The sequence below is a fragment of the Xiphophorus couchianus genome, chromosome 12 (genome assembly GCF_001444195.1).
Source record: "Xiphophorus couchianus chromosome 12, X_couchianus-1.0, whole genome shotgun sequence".
In the NCBI taxonomy this organism is placed as follows: domain Eukaryota; kingdom Metazoa; phylum Chordata; class Actinopteri; order Cyprinodontiformes; family Poeciliidae; genus Xiphophorus; species Xiphophorus couchianus.
Genome location: NC_040239.1, coordinates 15,674,102 through 15,696,436, shown reverse-complemented (window position 1 = coordinate 15,696,436; position 22,335 = coordinate 15,674,102). Strand labels below are relative to the sequence as shown.

The 22,335-nt window shown below is 39.3% G+C and overlaps 2 protein-coding genes and 2 pseudogenes across 6 annotated transcripts in view; 3 read left to right on the top strand and 1 right to left on the bottom strand.

Moving 5' to 3' along the window:
- The first annotated feature begins 445 nt into the window (after window positions 1-445).
- LOC114154549 (beta-1,3-galactosyl-O-glycosyl-glycoprotein beta-1,6-N-acetylglucosaminyltransferase-like) lies at window positions 446-3,152 on the top strand (annotated as a pseudogene).
- Window positions 3,153-7,066: 3,914 nt separating this feature from the next.
- On the top strand, window positions 7,067-18,338 carry LOC114154724 (beta-1,3-galactosyl-O-glycosyl-glycoprotein beta-1,6-N-acetylglucosaminyltransferase-like; annotated as a pseudogene).
- On the top strand, window positions 8,575-12,609 carry LOC114154451 (uncharacterized protein K02A2.6-like). Its single transcript, XM_028033550.1, has one exon. It carries the CDS (start codon window positions 8,575-8,577, stop codon window positions 12,607-12,609), a length of 4,035 nt encoding a protein of 1,344 aa, XP_027889351.1.
- A 2,432-nt stretch (window positions 18,339-20,770) lies between the features above and the next one.
- LOC114154722 (uncharacterized) overlaps window positions 20,771-22,335 on the bottom strand; it is a 41,358-nt gene continuing 39,793 nt past the window's right edge. For all 5 annotated transcript variants that reach the window (XM_028034065.1, XM_028034064.1, XM_028034062.1 and 2 more), the window contains one exon: window positions 20,771-22,274. In XM_028034065.1, the coding sequence (XP_027889866.1) occupies window positions 22,247-22,274 (28 nt within the window). In that variant the 3' untranslated portion in view covers window positions 20,771-22,246. The remainder of the gene's footprint in view (window positions 22,275-22,335) is intronic.

Below are 22,335 nucleotides of genomic sequence, written 5' to 3'. Positions count from 1 at the left end.
ATCAGAGAGAACAGTGAATAATCTGTGTACATTACACTAGAGCTATCAATGCAATTATTTGGCTTTTTTGTGAAAATGTTCTAACTTGTGCATCAATAACATGAGAGAACTTATGACTGTAAACTTCTCTCCTTGTGAAACCACATCTCACTCTTGTTCTCTTTCTCCTTTTTGGTCTCTCTAAAACTCAGCACTCAAATAAAGGAAATGTCTACATTTTAGTATATGTCAACATTACGCACGAGTCTAAACAATGATTTTTATTTCCAGGAACAGGGATTTACAAATCTATATTCAACTCTGCAACTGTTTCAAACACTGTGGAAAATCCCCCTCGTTCTTGGTAAAGGACAAAAGTTTTACTCAACATTCTCAAAAAGATGATACATTCAAATGCATATAAAAATTAATCTCTGACTGGAAGGAACTATAAAATCTTGTGCAAATGACTGCTGGCTTCTTTATAGAACTCACTATCCTGAGGCCGTCTTGAAACCATGCCATTCTGCAAACAAAGCTGGCACCAGCTGTTACTGAAACTCACCTTTGCACTGGGATCACTGTGGACGCTGTTCCTGGCCCTTCAGCTGGAGTCACCCTTGTCTACTCACCTAATCCACAGTAATCGCTCATTGGAGTACAGGGATTATGACTTCGGCCCAGAGGGGGTGTGCAACTGCTCAGCAATCCAGGAGGGAAACACAGAGGCGCTGCAGGAAGCCAAACTATTAACCAACACAAAAGAGTTCCAGAAAAATATTCAGATCCCTGATGAGTATTACATTAATGAAACCAAAGACTGTGGGTGTGTTGCTTTAAACTACAGAGCCTCGCAGAACTATTCATAACCCAGGACTTTTTCACATTTTGTTGCGATTTTATGACAGAAAAACATTGAGTAGAATTGAGATTATGAATACACTTGTATTCAAATCCCCTAAGACCATTAAAGGACAGATTAATTTATAGATGAGCAAAAAATGACACATAGACAAACTCTGTTTGCTAATAAAATAACTTCTGAAGACAAGTGATTGTATTGGATTTTATTCATTGGTAACTGAGCCACTCCTATGAGCCATCTACGCATAAACGTCATTTCTGAGGAAATAAATGAGAAAACATTTTCCTTCTACTTCACAGTTATGCAGCACTTTGTATTGCTCTGTTACATAAAACCTCAATATGCTGGTTTGTGGTTGCATCGCAACAACATGTGAAACGTTTAAGGGCTTTGGATATTGCTGCAAAGATTTTTATTTCTTTTAGAAAATCAATCATTTCAGTGACACATAATGACTTTCAACATTGTTACAGGAAATTCAAGTCAAAGAGGAAATATATAACATTTTCCCTTAGCAAAGAAGAAGAAGACTTTCCTCTGGCTTATTCTATAGTTGTTCATCACAAAGTAAGTGCATTCTAACATTACATTTAATTATATACATTACATATACATCTATATTATAGACCTTACATAGATTGAGCTTGTGGGCTTATGGTTTCAAGTTCTCATTTCTGTTATTGTTGACTTTCTACTCATTGCTAATAAAGGCAAAACATTTAAATACTACATCAGGTCAAAAGAAACAAACATTATTATTTCTAAAATGTGAGCTTACTGAATACTATATTTAATACCTGCTTAAAGGTTGTGATTTTAAGAAGGTACTTTTGATCTGACAAATGAGCCTCATCCGAATCCCTTTCCTATCATTTTTCCCCATCACATGAAATGAAACAGTATTTGAGTCAATGGCACAACAATGCAGAGAAGACACATATTGTGATGTTATTAAAATAAATAAAGAAAATGTAAGCAGGCACTTGCTTGTTCTGGAAAAAGTGACTGAGAGATTTTGTGATGTTTCTCTTTCAAGGGTTTAAAACTGCTAGAAAACTGAACATGCATTTCCTCACAGATCAATGTTTCACTCCTGTAGAAAGAAAAAAAACGTAATTTTTTTTTTCGTCATATTTTAGGTGCAGAACTTTGAGCGACTGCTACGAGCCATCTATGCACCTCAGAACATTTATTGTATTCATGTGGACAAAAAATCCCAGCCCTCTGTAATAGATGCCATTAGCAGCATCGCTTCCTGTTTCCCCAATGTCTACATGGCCAGAAAGGCTGAGACCGTGGTCTATGCTGGGTGGACTCGTGTCCAAGCTGACCTCAACTGCATGGCTGACCTTTATGAATACAGTGCAGAGTGGAAATACTTCATCAACCTGTGTGGACAAGACTTCCCTCTAAAAACCAATTTGGAAATGGTAAGAATACTGCGCTCGCTGAAAGGCAGCAACAGCATGGAGTCCGAAGATATGTCTCAAGTTAAGAAGGGGAGGGTATCAACAGTTCACCATGTTGTTAATGGGATAATCAAGGTACATTTGGAAAGCATTTGTAGCTTGTGTTGAGACCTAATTATCAATACTTTATTAATTTTTATTTACTCTGCGTTTTCAGTCGACAGGAAAGTCGAAGAGTCCGCCTCCCTTCAACTTCCCTATTAAGTCAGGAAATGCCTATATCGTGGTAACTCGGGGTTACGTCCAGAGTGTTTTGAACGACACTCGAGTACAAGCTCTTATCGAGTGGTTCAAAGACACCTACAGTCCTGATGAGGCCATGTGGGCGACCATTCAACGAGTCCCCGGTGTGCCTGGCTCGACGAGACCCCACACTAAGTACGATCAAACGGACATGAATGCCATTGCACGACTAGTGAAATGGGAGTCGCATGAGGGATCACAGCATTCAGCAGTGTATCCTCCGTGTGAGGGCAGCCACATACGGTCAATTTGTGTATACGGAGCTGGGGATGTAAAATGGCTGCTGGAGAACCACCACCTATTTGCCAACAAATTTGATGTGTACAAAGATCCCATTCCTGTCTTCTGCTTGGAGAAACATCTCAGACAGAAAGCTCTGGCTGAATCAGAAGGTGAAATTTTTTCTGGTCTTAATAGATTACTTAAAACAAGATGATCTACTGGAACATATTTATGGTTGGATAGTAAATTTTTATCTGTGGGGGATGAAGAAGGTGGAGGGGGGGAGTTTATGAATACTTTGAGGCCACTGTGGTTCAGAGGTAGCAATTCATCCTGTAACCAGTGTGTAGAAGCCTAAATTCAGTTTTGTTCATTCAGACATTTTGGATAAATTAAATGTATATTTCTTATGATAATTTGTTTATTTGGATAAAAATGATTGCTAGTTAAATCTCCAATGCATACAAATTTGTTACATTGGATTATACTAAAGCCTTCTTTTAAATTTGTATATCTAATTGCAGTTAAATTTTAGGGTGTGGCTAGGGAACAATAGTTGGGCAGTTGGAGTGGAGCCACATAGTTTGTTGACCTCTCTCTTTAGACTCTCTTATTTACTTTTTATTATTTTGTGGAAAAGTAACATTTGTACCGTTTTTATTTCTGAAGTAAACCGTTTAACTTTATCCAGTCTGGTTTTTTGTCGTTTTGTCATCAAGTGGACCGAATGGAAAAGACGGAGAGCGCCAAGCTTATGATCAGCTTATGAATACAAATGATCAGCCGATGTAATCAAGCCGACATGACTTGCTAACATCTGTTTATCTTTTCTTTTCCTTGTGACATTTTCTGTTTTGACAGCAGTCTGTCTTTCTATAAGGCCGGAAGTCTAGACAATCTGGCTGACTGTAGATAATACTTGATAAACAAAAACGCATTTGGACTTGTGTGTTTACTAACAATTTGATTAGCTAAATATTTTAGCTAATCAACCTCCGCTCACAATTCTCTAGTAGGAAGTCTCATTTGTTATTGACCAATTTTATTTTTTTCTCCCTTCATCAGTCCTAAAGTAAATGTAGTTAAGATGAAAGGCATAATGTTTATAGTTTTTTGGTAATACAAATCGATGGATCCTGATGAGAGCATTTTTTATTAGAAAATCACATGAAACAAATAAAAGAAGAAACAGACTGGGAGACAAAAAAATGGGATGTTAAGGGCTTAATTTAAATATTCAGTCTTGTAAAGCAATAACCATTACTGGTACACACTGCAAGTTATTAGTAGCTCTGAAGATTTTTAAAAAAGTGATGGGGAAAAAGTTTATTGTGGTGGCCAGCAGTAGATGAGTGCTTTGAACAGGAAGTCAGTGAGTGTACCATTTGTGTCATGAAATGGGGGGAGATGGTGAGCCAGGACGCTTAGACCCAGGTAGAAGTAAAGTGATGGTTTAATGATGAGCAACTCCGAAATACAAACAGTCCAACAACCATGCAGCACGGCAGAACAGAATCCAGGGATCAGCACCGGTAGCAACTGGCAAAACGAATGGACGACTGACAAACAGATAGCACAGACGACAGACAACTGGCTTGACACACGACAAGGACCCGACAAAGATACAGAGACACAGGTGACACTAAATACACAGTAGGTAATCAGGGAACGAGACACACCTGGGAACTAAACAAGGGGAGACAGGACAACACGGAGACTCAGATACAGAGGAAACTCGAAATTAATACACAGAAAAAGTCAAATCATGACAATTAGTCAAAAGCAGCATAGTATGCCTTGTACTGCACCAGTGCATAAATGGAAATGTGCTGCCAACCCCTGGGAGAGAATCCATGTGGACTTTGCAGAGGACCACAAGCAGATGTTTCTGGTAGTTATGGATGCCTATGCTAGATGGCCAGAGATTATTCCTATGCATACTACTACTTCAGTTAAAACCATTGAAACACTGAGAAATTTGTTTGCTGCTCACAAGTTACCGAAAGAAGTTGTAACAGATAACAGTCCTCAGTTTGTTTCACAAGATTTTGAGTCAGTTCTAAAAAAAATGGAGTGCAGCACATTAAGTCACCTGCATACCACCCTGCCAGCAATGGATTAGCAGAACGCGTAGTCCAAAATCTTTAAAAGTCGCTAGCAAAGAATCGAGCCGTAGGTGGTATGACACTTGAGCACTGTGTTGCAAATTTTCTTTTAGGGTACAGAAACACACCCCATACAACTACAGGGAAAACTCCTGCTGAGTTATTCCGAAAAAGACAAGTTCGAACTGTAGCTCCACAGTGACAACACTGGCACGGCTTCCTTTAGACGGGCTCTTTATTAAATGCCGTGAAAACTATAGAAATAAAACACAAAGCTTTAGACAAAGATACATTTACAGACAGACAGGTGACACGTTGTTATGGTCCCTGGCCTCTTGAGGCTGTGCAGGCTTTGTTTTTTTCTATTATGCAGGATCAGCTGTGCGGGCACAGCTTTCTGATTGGCTGCCTAGTAGCTGCAGGAGAGCAGCCACCCCATTGGAGCAGCAAAGCCAATCAGATGGTGATGAGACCCACCTGCATCACATAAAAGACGTCTGAGTTCATTCCTCCAGTGGGGCAGCTAGAGGGAAGAGGTTGTGTAAAGCTGACCCCCACCTTCCGTGTTTGGTGACTGTTTTGGACAGTTTGGACAATTTTGTTCTTGTTTCTTTTGTTAAGTAGTGAATCTGCTTTAGATAAACCTTGAACAAGCTAGAGGCTTGTGTTTGGGAGGTTTTTGGTGCTCCCCTTTGTTCTTTCTTTTTGGTTGTTTTGAGTTACTTTAGACTGATGTGTTCGCACATCTTGTTATTTAATTTGCACTCAGTGATTTCTGAATTTGTTGGTTCTTTACTTTTGTGTAATTGGCTTAAGTTGTATTGTGTTTTGGTTCTGTGAAAACCTTCATTTTGTAATAAATCATTTTTTCATTCCACTTTTTTCTCTGGACACATTTTATGTTACTGCCTCTGGACCCCTAGACCATGGGGGCGTAACACACGTGCTTTAACAAAGGTTACCTTGTGGCCGCCTGCCGCTTTGGAGGTCTTTAACAGATAAATTTTTTGTCGTCCACTCTAAATTAAAATATTATGTAATTAAAACACCATAACCAATAAATTTACAAAATATTACAAACATAACTACAAAATACCTTGACAGCTACTGAATATGAGGCTGCTACCCATAGCTCTGCTCCAGGCTCCTGCTCCTTCCCTGTTTATTCAAGTCACGCAGCCCTTCACATATATGCAAATCTTGCGATAACTTTGAACAAAAATTGTTTGACACGAAATAATATACAATCATTTTACACAAATCTCAAAACGTAAACCGAACAACTTAAAATACATTATCCTAACTGTTAGAAATAAACATACATTTTTTCATGACATAAATCATTTTAGTGACACTTACACGAACAAGACTATCACTGATCAGACCCCAGTTCTAGAGAATGGAAACAAAACAGAACCAACTCTTTCACTGTTAGAGTTTTCACAGTAGGTCAACCTGTCTTGGTTAAGTATTACAGGGGAGGGGAGAAGTGGTTGAATGGAGTTGTACAAGAAATTCTGGGTCCTGTAACTTACAGTGTGGAAGTGAAAGGGAAGTGTGTTAAAAAAAAACATGTAAATCAGATTCTGGGTGTAAATGGAAATCCAGCTCATTTTACACAAACAGACTCTTGTTCTGGAAACTTTTGGAATGATGATGATGTCGATACAACCAAAGGTGTGGATCAACAGATGGAAGAAAAAACTGTTGGGAATCAACCAATAGACTTGCCATCATCTACAGTCGAAAGGAACACTCGTCCAGTGAGGAACCGGCGACCTCCTGATAGACTGAACTTGAAATTGCAACTCTAAATGAGGGTTTAAAAAAAGAAAAAAAAGCATTTCTTGACTTCAGTTATATTCATAAAAGAAAAAAACTGAAAGATGTTTAAATGATTGAGAAGTATTGATTTTACAGGGGAGGAGGTGTGGTGTGGCTTTCTTTGTCTGTGGTGTTCCAAACAAAGAAATAATTGAACTTCTAGATTTAAGATTGTTAGACACTTTTGGTCTGTTATGCTCCTATATATTGGAGGCTGTTTGGTTGTAAAATCGGAAGGTAAAGGAAATATAGCAATTCTCCCTTGGTGGCGCTCTTGCTGTGCACAAGAGAGGTGAGTAACCTGTGAAGAGGAGAGATGTTTCCTGGTTCGAAAAAAAAACAAAAAACGTTGCCAGGTGCTACTTCCAGTTATCTGCTTGAACATTATTTTATTTGACCTAGTGTACCATACACAACAGCAAATTAAAAGGAGAGAAGCATCTATTTGAAAAAACGGCTCAAGGGCAGTAAACAATTCTCAGACAGCTTCTGTTCCTTGTTTTATGCCTGATCTCGTCTATAACGCACTTTAGATGTGGAACAGGAATTTGCACTCTTTACCTAACCTTCACACAGAAAGGACAGTCGAGTTCTGGTGAGAAGACACTCAGGTCGGATGACAGGTAAGAAGCACATTATCATTATTATTAATAGTAATAATAATAGTAATAATAATAATAATAAACATAATCAGTTTTTAAGTATTCAAACATTTCTAAGTCTAAAATATTTGCTTTGGAGGTCTTCTCTACTTTTAATGTCGGTGAGTGCTAAATTTAGGAGATTTTCTTTATATTCCTGCTCAGACACTAAATAATGCGCGATGGCTTAAATGCTTACACAGCATTTTACAATATTACGTCACACATGGTTTTACAAATTCATTTCTAAGCGATTTTCACAGTCACTCATCGCATGCGTAGGCTCCACTCAGTTTATTATTATTATTATTATTTTATTATTATTATTTTTAATATTTTATTCGCAGCATAATCTGTGAAGATGTGCGGGAAATGCCGGTTTTTCAAAAGTGACACGTTTGAGGCGTGTTTATTTAGTGTTGTAGCTGAACATGTTTTCCCCTCTAAATACGTGAGAAACTTTGTGTTGCAAGTTGGTGGAGACGCGTTGCGGGGAAGAGGGGTGGGTGACGCGGATGCAACCCCAGTTATTCAATTGGAAGGTAATTTGTGACGTATCTTTCACTTGGTGATGGATTTACTACACTGTAAAACATTTGAGTCGCATTTAGTTGTGTCGTGACTCTGGTTCGTTAATAAAGAAGAAAATAACAATAATACACATAAATTACATAATTACAAAAAAATAGCAGGCAAAATATTTTCCAAATACATTTCTTTCAATATAAAATTTATGAAACTCTAATAAGAACCGTTTGTTAGTAAATGTTCTGGTTAAGACAAGCTTGTTTTTCATTCAATGTTACTCAAAATGGTAGAGTATTCAGAAATTTTACGCAAGTAAAAGAAGCGATATTTGATAACATTTAGTAATAAAACTACTCCTAAAAGCATTTCTGTAGTATACTGAGTTAGTTCCTCATTTATGTTTAGTTGGATTACCCCCAGACCACTAGAGGGAGTAGTGGAAAGCCTGAAGGGGAGTTCCAGCACGCCAGACTAGAGTAGAAGAAGTGAGTGCCTGTAGTGTCTTAAGTTGTGTTCAAGACGGAATAAACAAGTTAAAGACAACTGCTAAGAGTGACTCTACTTCCTGGGTCATGAAGATATTACATATTGGCGACGAGGATACTGGCTAGAAACGGGAAGCACTTGATTCACACAGGAGGAAGGACCGGACGCACGAGGCGGGGAGATTACCAAAGGCGGTGATTAGCGAGGCCGCAATGAGCGCGACATTCGGCACTCTGTCAGCATTTGATGCTACAGAACAAACTTGGGAAGAATACTGTGAGATTCTTGATCAGTTTTTTGAAGCAAATGACATTGATGATGGTGATAAGCAGAGGGCTATACTTATTAGTGTGGTGGGACCAGCCACGTATAAGCTAATGAGAAACCTCGTGAGCCCGGACAAGCCCAGCTCTAAAACGTACAGTCAGTTGGTTACAAGGCTGAAAGAGCACTTTAATCCAAAACCAAGTGAGATTGTGCAAAGATACAAGTTTGACTCTCGTTCCCGTGAACCTGCTGAGTCCGTTAGTGCATACATAGCAGAGCTCAGGCGCCTGGCTCAAGATTGTAATTTTGGTACTACGCTGGAACGGCGGCTGAGGGATCGTCTCGTGTGCGGGATTGATAACGACAGGATTCAAAGACGTCTGCTGTCGGAGAGTGACCTGACATTTGAAAAAGCATTTCAGATAGCTGTGGCCGTAGAAGCTGCAAACAGGAACGTTTCAGACTTGCAACAGTCGGCGGCGTGTCACAGCATGGTGACGAAGGGAAAAGAAAAGAGAGCAGATTGGGAAAATGGAGAGAGTGAGTGTTACCGATGTCATGGCACACGCCACAGTGCTGTCGAATGTAGGTTTAAAGACGCCAAATGTCACATTTGTGGAAAAATAGGACATATTGCCAGGGCATGCAGGTCCAAAAATAAAAAGAAAGATGAGACCAGTCTTAAGGGAAGAGGAGCACGTCAAGGCGGGCGCCAAGGACGGTCACACAAATCACACAAGGTATGTGAAAAACAAGAGGATGACAATAGTTCAGATCAAGATGAAGAAGCCTTCACTCTAGCATGTTTGTCGACGGAAACGTCTATCCAGAAAGTTGAGCCCTTCGAAGTAAAAGTGGAAGTTAACAGAACAGAAGTGAAGTTTGAAATTGACACAGGATGTAGTGTCAGTCTTATGAATGAAAACCACTTTTCGGAGTTGTGGCATAAAGACAGTCGACCACAGATTAAAGAAAGTAAACTCTCTCTTAAGTCCTATGGTGGAGAGAAAATTACAGTGGTTGGCATAGCTCAGGTTGAGGTGAGTTATGCAAACCAGAAGAAAACGCTGCCCCTAGTGGTAGTGAAGGGAACTGGACCAAATCTGCTAGGCAGAGGATGGCTGGAAGAATTGAAAGTCAAGTGGGATGAGATTAGACACGTGAAAACAGAGGCACAAGGATTACAGGAAGTTCTCTTGAGACATGAAGAGGTTTTTAAAGAAGAACTGGGAATGTTAAGAGGTGTGCATGCAGCCATCCGTGTATCTGCAGACGCCCAGCCTAAATTTTACAAGCCCCGTTCAGTCCCATATGCCATGAGGTCTAAGGTGGAAGAGGAGTTAGAACGACTTTTAAAGGAGGGTATCGTAACCCCAGTGAAGTATGCAGATTGGGCCGCGCCCATTGTGCCCGTTCTAAAGCCGGATGGCTCTATCAGAATTTGTGGTGATTATAAATTAACAGTAAACAAGGCTTCATCACTGGAACAATACCCAATTCCCCGCGTTGAAGACCTTTTCAATTCACTAACAGAAGGCAAACTGTTTACCAAGCTCGACCTAAGTCATGCGTATCAGCAGATAGTTATGGATGAGGACTCCCAGAAATACCTGACGATAAACACGCACTGTGGCCTTTTCACTTATAACAGACTACCATTTGGAGTGTCATCAGCCCCAGCTATTTTCCAAAGAACAATGGAAAGCTTGTTGCAAGGTCTCCCAAATGTAGTAGTTTACTTGGATGACATACTGCTAACTGGAAGTGACACCAGAGGACACCTGAAAACGCTGGATGAAGTTCTCAAACGACTAAAGGAAGCCGGACTGCGACTGCACAGGAGTAAATGTGCATTCTTACAGGATCAGGTGGAATACCTGGGTCACAGAATTGATGCGGAAGGTTTGCACCCAGTACAAAGCAAAGTGAGAGCCATTGAGGAAGCTCCGCCTCCCACAACAGTGACGGAACTAAAAGCTTTTTTGGGCCTCCTGAACTACTACAACAAGTTTCTTCCTAACCTTGCTACACGCTTGGCACCATTACATCATCTGCTGAGGAAAGGAGTTCCTTGGCGTTGGAATAAAGAACAGCAGGAAGCATTCAGCTTAGCTAACCAGCTGCTGAAATCTGCCAACGTACTGTGTCATTACTCAGCAGACAGAGACCTGGTGCTTGCATGTGACGCCTCCCCATACGGCGTGGGAGCCTTGCTGTCACATGTGATGGAAGATGGGAGTGAGCGACCTTTGGGGTTCATGTCAAGGACATTAACGCCAGCGGAAAAGCGTTACTCACAGCTTGACAAGGAGGGGTTAGCCATCATATTCGGGATCAAACGATTTCACAAGTACATTTTTGGTCGGAAATTCACAATCAACACTGACCACAAACCTCTGATCTCCCTTTTTAATGAAACGAAACCAGTGCCACAGATGGGATCGCCAAGAGTGCAAAGGTGGTCTACCCTGTTGAGAGCATATGAGTACAACATTGTATACAAGCCAGGTCAAGTTCACGCTAACGCTGATGCATTGAGTCGTCTGCCACTGCCACAGACTGATGAGGAGGAAGACTCAGGACAAGTCTTCATGCTGGATGTGATGGATAATCCACCCATCACCACATCCCAAGTACAACAATGGACAGCTAAAGACCAAATTCTGTCACAAGTGCTGTCATGGTGTTTAAAAGGTTGGCCCAACAAAGTGGACACTCAGTTCAAGGCCTACAGTCAGAGAAGGTTAGAGTTGAGTGTGAAAGATGGATGTGTACTGTGGGGTGCCAGAGTGGTTGATCCACCGAAGGGAAGGTCTACCCTTTTAAAACAACTACATTGTATACATCCTGGCATCTCAAGGATGAAAGGTTTGGCACGTTCTTACATGTGGTGGCCCGGGATGGATGCTGAAATAGAGAAGGAAGTACAATCCTGCCGCACATGTCAGGAAAATAGGAAGGCTCCAGCTGCTGCACCCCTGCATCCTTGGGAGTGGCCAGAGACACCCTGGAGTAGACTACATGTAGATTATGCCGGCCCTCTCTCGGGCAAGATGTTTCTTGTTGTGGTAGATGCACATTCGAAATGGATTGATGTGTATCCCACGAACAGTGCAACAAGTCAAGTTACCATAGAGAAACTCAGACAGTGTTTCAGCACACATGGCCTACCCCAGATGATAGTTTCAGACAACGGCACATGCTTCACGAGTCAAGAGTTTGAAATGTTCTTGAAACAGAATGGAATACAGCATGTTACATCTGCACCTTTCCACCCAGCATCTAATGGCCTGGCTGAAAGGGCTGTACAGACATTCAAACAAGGCCTGAAGAAAACTAATGGGGACACTTTGGAGACAAGGTTGGCAAGATTCCTGTTTAACTACAGAATCACACCACAATGTACCACAGGTTTGTCACCTGCTGAGCTGCTGATGTCACGGAGATTGCGTTCTACGCTGGATCTCTTACTGCCGGACATAAAGGCGAAAGTACGTAAGAAGCAAGCAAACCAGAAGGAATATCATGACAACCACAGCAAGTGGAGAAGCTTTTCTCCCGGCGATGATGTGTTCATCCGTAACTACAGTCATGGACCGAAGTGGGTGCCTGCCATCCTTTTAGGGAGCACAGGTCCAGTGTCTTATACGGTGCAGATGGGAGATGGACGTGTCATGCGGCGTCATGTTGATCAAATCAAGAAACGACATGTGATGCAGAGGGGGATGGATTGGGCTGGAGCACAGTGTGCTCTTCAGTTTCCAGATGAAGTAGTGGCACTCGGGCCGATGGACTCGGTGGCTCCATCTTCAGGAGGAAGGGCATTAGTGGAGCCTGCTGAAACAGCTCAGGTTCATTTTCCTGTGGTGGATGTGCCAGACGTGGACATTGAACAGAGAACCGATCCACCACCAGTACTACGCCGCTCAGATCGTCAAAGGAAGACTCCTCCTTATCTGAATGACTTTTTATGCGAGTAGTGAGTTCCTTAAGTACGGAGTGTTTTCTCTGGACGCGTTAGTTGTTTCTCCCACATTTAAAATGTATAGAGTTCTGTTATTCCTGTCGCCAGAACCATTGGAATGTTAGTTCTTGTTAAATTTACTAATTTTAGTTGATTCTTAAAAGGGGAGGGATGTAGTATACTGAGTTAGTTCCTCATTTATGTTTAGTTGGATTACCCCCAGACCACTAGAGGGAGTAGTGGAAAGCCTGAAGGGGAGTTTCAGCAAGCCAGACTAGAGTAGAAGAAGTGAGTGCCTGTAGTGTCTTAAGTTGTGTTTAAGACGGAATAAACAAGTTAAAGACAACTGCTAAGAGTGACTCTACTTCCTGGGTCGTGAAGATATTACAATTTCCCCCCATAAAACCTTTCTCAAATAAATATAACTAAGTGTAACAAGGTCCTACCCAACACTGAAGCCAATAGTAACAACCATCATGGGCGTAACTTTCTGAAGGACTGTGTGGACAAGTGCCCACCAACTTTGGCCTGACAGGGAAAATCCCCATCCAAATTTCCTACAGCTTTTTTTCTTTCTGTGCCCGCATCCAAGGGTGCAACCTTACGTTGCAAGTTGGTGGGAACACGGGAAAAGGGAGGACAGACTGGGGGTGGACGCCCTCACAGTTATGAAATTGGAAGGTCTTTTTTGACATATGTCTTTCAGTTGATGATGGAAATACAAAAAACAACAACAACAACAAAAAACACTTTTCAGTCATATTGTAATTTATAGAATAAGTTTTCCCCTTTTCCACCGGCTCTACATCAGCAGCCCGGCTCGGCTCGGCTCCCACCACCAGGAGGTGCCGCCTCCTGGCGGTGGGGGGCTGTAGCGCCCCGCATCCAGGCGCCACGTGCTTGTGCTACATTATTCCGCGACCTAACGCGAGTTGTTTTTCTGAGACAAAAGAAGAAGAGAGAGCTGAGCTATTGTTTTATAGCCCGATTGTGATTTTTCTGAGACTTCAAGAAAATGCACTGTGGGAGGAACGCTGCCATTGTGGTGAGGAGGAGGATAGCTGACCTCTGAGCTGAAAGTTGGTTTCCAATTCTAGCTTCCGAGTCTGGAAATGGCCAAAGGGCGATTCCACCTAATTAAAAAGCAAGCCGTTTTAACATAAATTCGGTTTTGCCGCCCTTACATTCCAGATATCTCAAACTGTCTTATGACTAGACGTTTTAGCGATTTAAGATATTTCTAATTATATTTTGACTAGACAAAATGACGTCAGATTTACCATAGAGTTGTATTTAGACTTCAATTCAAGATATCTACAATGAATTATTGACTATCTGAAATACACATTTCAGATATCTACAATTAAATTATGACTAGTCATAAAGTAAATTCAAACTATCTTGATTTTAGTTTTGACTAGTCATAATTCTAACTAAAGATAACTCTAAGGACAACATAATTCATGATATCTTAATTTTATTTTTGGATAGGATATCTGTAGTTTTGACTAGTGAAAACTAAATTATAGATATCTTAAAAGCAAATAATGATTAGACAAAACTAAATTAAAGATATCTTGAATTGTAATTTTGACTAGTCAGAATACCTTTTAAGATATCTCTAAATGAATTAGATATCTTGAATTACACAGCTTTTCTATTTAAGATATCTTAAATTAACATTCTGACTAGTCAGAATGACATTACTGATATCTTGAATACTGTATGTATTCTGCATAGTCAAAACGTCCCTGACATACGTGGCAATTTGAAAGTTTAGTAAAACAATACAAAATAGAAAAAATGAAAACAGACGTTTGAAAATGCACAACTTTCATGTCGAAAATGCTTTGACAATGGCAATTTTAGCTTTTCAAAGCTGTTTTTAAGTGCATTCGGTTTGTCGGAAATAAATAAATTCTTTGCAGATTTGAGAAGCAGTTTTTTAGTTGATGAAGTTTTGCGTTCTCCTATCCAACATAGCTGAGCTCTTTCTACATTGTGGCATTTACTGACAATTTTGTGCAGGAAACACAATTCTGCAGGCAACTGTTTGGACAGCACAAAGGGGCTTCGGAGCAATTCTTAATTTAGATATCTAAAATTGTAATTTTGACTACTCATAATTAAGTTCAAGGTATCTTAAATTGTAATTACGGATGTGTCCCATCAAATGACAGATCCAGTGTCGTAATTTGAGATATCTTGAAAGGAATTTTGACTCGTCAAAATGTAATAGAATATATCTGGAATTATTATTCTTACTAGTCAGAATGTAAATGCAGATATCTTAAATTACCATTCAGGATGGTCAAAATGTAGTTTTGTCTAGTCAAAATGCATATTTAGATAACTAGAACGTAATTATGGATAGTCAGACAAAACCGAATTTATGTTAAAACGGCTTGCCATAGCTTCCACCTAATGTTTCACTAGTTTCGGCATCTTTAATCGACTCTAGTTTAAAAACTACAACAGTTAGACTCTTCAAACCTGGACTGATTTATTCTGCTCTAATAGCAGAATATTTAAAACCAGGTTTGTGATTTGTGAAACTTTAATCAATATTGTATTGTTTAAAAATGGAGCAATCAGAGAGAACAGTGAATAATCTGTGTACATTACACTAGAGCTATCAATGCAATTATTTGGCTTTTTTGTGAAAATGTTCTAACTTGTGCATCAATAACATGAGAGAACTTATGACTGTAAACTTCTCTCCTTGTGAAACCACATCTCACTCTTGTTCTCTTTCTCCTTTTTGGTCTCTCTAAAGCTCAGCACTCAAATAAAGGAAATGTCTACATTTTAGTATATGTCAACATTACGCACGAGTCTAAACAATGATTTTTATTTCCAGGAACAGGGATTTACAAATCTATATTCAACTCTGCAACTGTTTCAAACACTGTGGAAAATCCCCCTTATTCTTGGTAAAGGACAAAAGTTTTACTCAACATTCTCAAAAAAAATGATACATTCAAATGCATATAAAACTAATTTCTGACTGGAAGGAACTATAAAATCTTGTGCAAATGACTGCTGGCTTCTTTATAGAACTCACTATCCTGAGGCCGTCTTGAAACCATGCCATTCTGCAAACAAAGCTGGCACCAGCTGTTACTGAAACTCACCTTTGCACTGGGATCACTGTGGATGCTGTTCCTGGCCCTTCAGCTGGAGTCACCCTTGTCTACTCACCTAATCCACAGTAATCGCTGGTTGGAGTACAGGGATTATGACTTCGGCCCAGAGGGGGTGTGCAACTGCTCAGCAATCCAGGAGGGAAACACAGAGGCGCTGCAGGAAGCCAAACTATTAACCATCGCAAAAGAGTTCCAGAAAAATATTCAGATCCCTGATGAGTATTACATTAATGAAACCAAAGTCTGCAGGTGTGTTGCTTTAAACTACAGAGCCTCGCAGAACTATTCATAACCCAGGACTTTTTCACATTTTGTTGCGATTTTATGACAGAAAAACATTGAGTAGAACGAGATTATGAATACACTTGTATTCAAATCCCCTAAGACCATTAAAGGACAGATTAATTTATAGATGAGCAAAAAATGACACATAGACAAACTCTGTTTGCTAATAAAATAACTTCTGAAGACAAGTGATTGTATTGGGTTTTATTCATTGATAACTGAGCCACTCCTATGAGCCATCTACGCATAAACGTCATTTCTGAGGAAATAAATGAGAAAACATTTTCCTTCTACTTCACAGTTATGCAGCACTTTGTATTGCTCTGTTACATAAAACCTCAATATGCTGGTTTGTGGTTGCATCGCAACAACATGTGAAACGTTTAAGGGCTTTGGATATTGCTGCAAAGATTTTTATTTCTTTTAGAAAATCAATCATTTCAGTGACACATAATGACTTTCAACATTGTTACAGGAAATTCAAGTCAAAGAGGAAATATATAACATTTTCCCTTAGCAAAGAAGAAGAAGACTTTCCTCTGGCTTATTCTATAGTTGTTCATCACAAAGTAAGTGCATTCTAACATTACATTTAATTATATACATTACATATACATCTATATTATAGACCTTACATAGATTGAGCTTGTGGGTTTATGGTTTCAAGTTCTCATTTCTGTTATTGTTGACTTTCTACTCATTGCTAATAAAGGCAAAACATTTAAATATTACATCAGGTCAAAAGAAACAAACATTTTTATTTCTAAAATGTGAGCTTACTGAATACTATATTTAATACCTGCTTAAAGGTTGTGATTTTAAGAAGGTACTTTTGATCTGACAAATGAGCCTCATCCGAATCCCTTTCCTATCATTTTTCCCCATCCCATGAAATGAAACAGTATTTGAGTCAATGGCACAACAATGCAGAGAAGACACATGTTGTGATGTTATTAAAATAAATAAAGAAAATGTAAGCAGGCACTTGCTTGTTCTGGAAAAAGTGACTGAGAGATTTTGTGATGTTTCTCTTTCAAGGGTTTAAAACTGCTAGAAAACTGAACATGCATTTCCTCACAGATCAATGTTTCACTCCTGTAGAAAGAAAAGGAACTTAATTTTTTTTTCGTCATATTTTAGGTGCAGAACTTTGAGCGACTGCTACGAGCCATCTATGCACCTCAGAACATTTATTGTATTCATGTGGACAAAAAATCCCAGCCCTCTGTAATAGATGCCATTAGCAGCATCGCTTCCTGTTTCCCCAATGTCTACATGGCCAGAAAGGCTGAGACCGTGGTCTATGCTGGGTGGACTCGTGTCCAAGCTGACCTCAACTGCATGGCTGACCTTTATGAATACAGTGCAGAGTGGAAATACTTTATCAACCTGTGTGGACAAGACTTCCCTCTAAAAACCAATTTGGAAATGGTAAGAATACTGCGCTCGCTGAAAGGCAGCAACAGCATGGAGTCTGAAGATATGCCTGAAGTTAAGAAGGGGAGGGTATCAACAGTTCACCATGTTGTTAATGGGATAATCAAGGTACATTTGGAAAGCATTTGTAGCTTGTGTTGAGACCTAATTATCAATACTTTATTAATTTTTATTTACTCTGCATTTTCAGTCGACAGGAGAGTCGAAGAGTCCGCCTCCCTTCAACTTCCCTATTAAGTCAGGAAATGCCTATATCGTGGTAACTCGGGGTTACGTCCAGAGTGTTTTGAACGACACTCGAGTACAAGCTCTTATCGAGTGGTTCAAAGACACCTACAGTCCTGATGAGGCCATGTGGGCGACCATTCAACGAGTCCCCGGTGTGCCTGGCTCGACGAGACCCCACACTAAGTACGATCAAACGGACATGAATGCCATTGCACGACTAGTGAAATGGGAGTCGCATGAGGGATCACAGCATTCAGCAGTGTATCCTCCGTGTGAGGGCAGCCACATACGGTCAATTTGTGTATACGGAGCTGGGGATGTAAAATGGCTGCTGGAGAACCACCACCTATTTGCCAACAAATTTGATGTGTACAAAGATCCCATTCCTGTCTTCTGCTTGGAGAAACATCTCAGACAGAAAGCTCTGGCTGAATCAGAAGGTGAAATGTTTTCTGGTCTTAAGAGATTACTTGGAACAAGATGATCTACTGGAACATATTTATGGTTGGATAGTAAATTTTTATCTGTGGGGGATGAAGACGGTGGAGGGGGGCAGGGGAGTTTATGAATACTTTGAGGCCACTGTGGTTCAGAGGTAGCAATTCATCCTGTAACCAGTGTGTAGAAGCCTAAATTCAGTTTTGTTCATTCAGACATTTTGGATAAATTAAATGTATATTTCTTATGATAATTTGTTTATTTGGATAAAAATGATTGCTAGTTAAATCTCCAATGCATACAAATTTGTTACATTGGATTATACTAAAGCCTTCTTTTAAATTTGTATATCTAATTGCAGTTAAATTTTAGGGTGTGGCTAGGGAACAATAGTTGGGCAGTTGGAGTGGAGCCACACAGTTTGTTGACCTCTCTCTTTAGACTCTCTTATTTACTTTTTATTATTTTGTGGAAAAGTAACATTTGTACCGTTTTTATTTCTGAAGTAAACCGTTTAACTTTATCCAGTCTGGTTTTTTGTCGTTTTGTCATCAAGTGGACCGAATGGGAAAGACGGAGAGCGCCAAGCTTATGATCAGCTTATGAATACAAATGATCAGCCGATGTAATCAAGCCGACATGACTTGCTAACATCTGTTTATCTTTTCTTCACGCTTATGGCCTTATTATTTAGCAACCTACACAGTGGGTTGCTGGTTGGAACCCCCAGTATTTCAGTCATGTTCTTCTTCTGCCTTGCCTGCTGGTGTTGGTCTGACTAAAGGCCTGGTGGCACTGATTGTATGCCAGCCATGCCTTCTAAATGTTCCACCCCTCTTAAATATTCTAAATAAATATCTAAATATTGAACAAAGCAGATTTCTGGTGAAGAATATAGCGTCTTTGAGTGCTGTTGGGTCGAGTCGGAACATCTTTCACTGGATATACACTGAGTAACTTGGCTCTTTTTGCATGTAGCTTATTTTTCTGGCAGTTCAGCTGAAGAATGACCTGCAGGTGAATCTTTGTCTTGTCAGAAAATGCTTTTGGATTGTTAAAAAATTAAGCTGAAGGCATCCCATTTAGTTTCTCAATTGCTCATTTTATTTTGGTATGTTAATTATCTTGATTGAGGAGTATCAAACAGCAAATTTAAATTTTTATTTTGATAACATGAACTATGTTGGAAACACATCTTTTCATGTGCTTCATCAGCCCAGCTACTCCTGAATATCGCACGCTCTACTTTGCCAATGCAAAAATCTAAACATATCTTAATTTATGACGCTATTTTCATCAACGTTGCTTTTTTTTTTTACATCCTACATTCTTCAAAGCAGGGCATGAACTTACTGTTTCCCCTCAAAAATCTGTTGATGATGCCCAGGAGTTTGACTAAATTGGGGAAACATTTATCATTGCATTTTGCTAGTTATGTATAGAATACCCCAAGTAAAATTAAAATCAAACTTTTTTCATTAAGTGACTTTGAACAAATATTAAACATTTTAGATCTGAATGCTACTGTTTTGATCCATTTAGTGTCACTGTTGAACGAATCTTTGAACATTTTTTCATGGTTGTTTAAATTTTCATGACCTTTGAAGTTTTATGTGTACAGTTTTTGTCATTTTTTTTGTCCTTTCTAGATAAATAAAGCATTAAAAATGCCCAATTAAAGACATTTTAGTTTACTTCATGCCTTCTGAACTGCTGGGTTAGACTGCAGGATTTTCCCGAATGGGGAAAATATTTCCCAACATCGTAGATGGTCAATCCAGATAGTCACTTTTTAAATAACTTTTGTAGGAATTGAAATCTTACTGGAAAATATTACATACAACCCATCTGACATTTTGAGATGTTTTTTTCTTTAGTTTTTGCTTCATAGAAAACATGACCACAAACATCCAGTGACTTTCTCTTAAAAAACTATTTTTGAGCATCACTATTCCTTGAACTTGGCTAAATAGAGCAAACATTTTTGAAGAAAGAGTGACTATTCTGTTCTTGTTGCTTAGTATATGCAACTATTTCCTATTCCAAGAAATAGAAGAACAACTGACCTATAAAAGTCGGAAAACGTATTTTCCTTTCAACAAGTTTAACAAAACTCTTATGTTTTGGATGTACAACAATTTATAAATCTCTTTTCAATAAAAACAGAATAAACCTTGTGTTTTATTAAAATACTGTATGCTTAGTTTATTTGAGCAAATAAAAGTATAAAAATAAAAATCTTTTAACCTGTCATTGGCTACAGCAGGGATAGAGAAGATCCTTGAGATCATTGAGGTTCAGAAATTTAAAAAAAAAATTCTACTTTTGGTCAGAGTCATTTAGGTAGTTTTTCTAGTCATTATGATATGGAAAGAACAAATAAAAATGCTTGGTAATAAATCATTTTACCCAACCACTAGGAAAGAGTAAAAGAGCATCATGCTCTCTGACAAAATGATAACTGTATCATCCCCCCTCCCCCAATACTGAAGAAACATAAAAAAGGAAAATTACCCAATAGAAGATTTAGAAAAAGATTGATCAAGTATGTCAATGACAAAATAGAAACATCTAGCTTCTTGTCACTGCGTGTTAATATAAATACTTCTGGAAAGTATTGGAAACAAATAAAACACAACAAGCTAATGGTCGGGAGGAAAATGTATTTAATGAAGTGCACAATTTTCTGATCTCTACAACAAATAAATATTATGTGCTGTGGAAAAAAAATAATTTCCAATCACTGTCAGGTTTATTTGTATATTGTATTGTACAGAGAGCTTGTAAGACAATCAATAATGAAGAGATTCCGAATGAAAAGCTCTTTCAGGCAGAGTCAACGCTTGAGTTTTATACCAGGGATAAGGAAAACAGTCTGGCTCCCATGTAGCTGCAGGAAAACAACTTCCAACCTTTGTGTAGCCCAAACCGGTTCTTTTGATGAGAGTTCACAAGCATTTAATATAACAAGATCAGCAGATGTTAACTAATAATTATTTTCCCACCACATATGCCAGTTACATATTAACATTTATGAGTAAAAGCATACATTACTGAGTCTCCACCGTGGCTGTTATCTTTGCATGAAGGAACATAAAGTACTTAAGTTTGTGACCCAATGGTTCATCTTACACAAAGGGTGAACTTCGACTACACCTCACATTCATCATAATGAAGCCAGTCATAAAGCCATGTTCCCTTTGGTTTCACCATTAAGTGGATCGTTACAAACAGCTGATAGAAAACATGGAACACATTTGGAACATGGGAAAACTCCACTCCAATTGTTTTCCTCTGACAACCTTTTAATTTCACTACAGTGATTAAATTCTGCTGACCATATGGATGTTTTCACAGTGACACAGTGTAGCTGGAGGAAAGAACAGCTCGTTATTAATAAACAAATCGAGTGTTGACTTACAAGTCTGCACACAGAAAAAAAAATCACAGCTTCTTACTCAACAAAACATCCTTCTCTTTGATGGGGTCAACCACCTCCACCTATCAACATCATGCAAGTGCAGGTCCCACTGCTTATAAAATAGTCCTAATATTTAAGGCCAATTTATTGTTTTTTCAAAAGCCCATCGACTGAGACTGTAGTCTAAACAGATAAAACAGTTTGTCTCTGTTTAACAGTTAAACAGAGACTTCTTAGAGATCTAACACGGCACAATACCCTGACGGTAGAGGGAGAGCAGAGGCTTTCTGCTAACGTTGAGTTCAAATTGCAGCTGTGACTTCAGAAAATACACAATAGTATAAATACCTTTTAATATACAATGAAGAATAGCTGTAAATGTGTTAATTATATTTAAATAAACACAGGAAGAGATAGGGAACTTAGCTAAGTGATGTGAAAATGGGACAAAGCTTTCCTCCCTTTCGGCACAGTGACAGTCTCCACCATCTTTGAACCCTTTAATCAGAAACTCTCCACAAAGACGACGTGATCATACCATGTTAGCTTTGTGGCTCCACCCCCTCCGATTCACCAATAGTTGCAAGGCAACAACTATGTGCCGCACTAATCATGCTGCAAGCTTTCATACTCGGACATGCTGTGGCAGACAGTACAGCAAAATACAGGGAGAAACGAGGCAGCATCCAAGTGTCTTCTCAAACAGCTGATTTCCCTTTGTCCACTCTGAAGGAGACAGAAGACAAAAAGGAAGAGGAGAACATTTACTGCAGGGAAACCTTTCCTT

What these genes read in the sequence shown, in the direction of transcription:
- LOC114154451 (XM_028033550.1), top strand. Translation starts at nt 8,575, where the DNA reads ATGAGCGCGACATTCGGCACTCTGTCAGCATTTGATGCTACAGAACAA.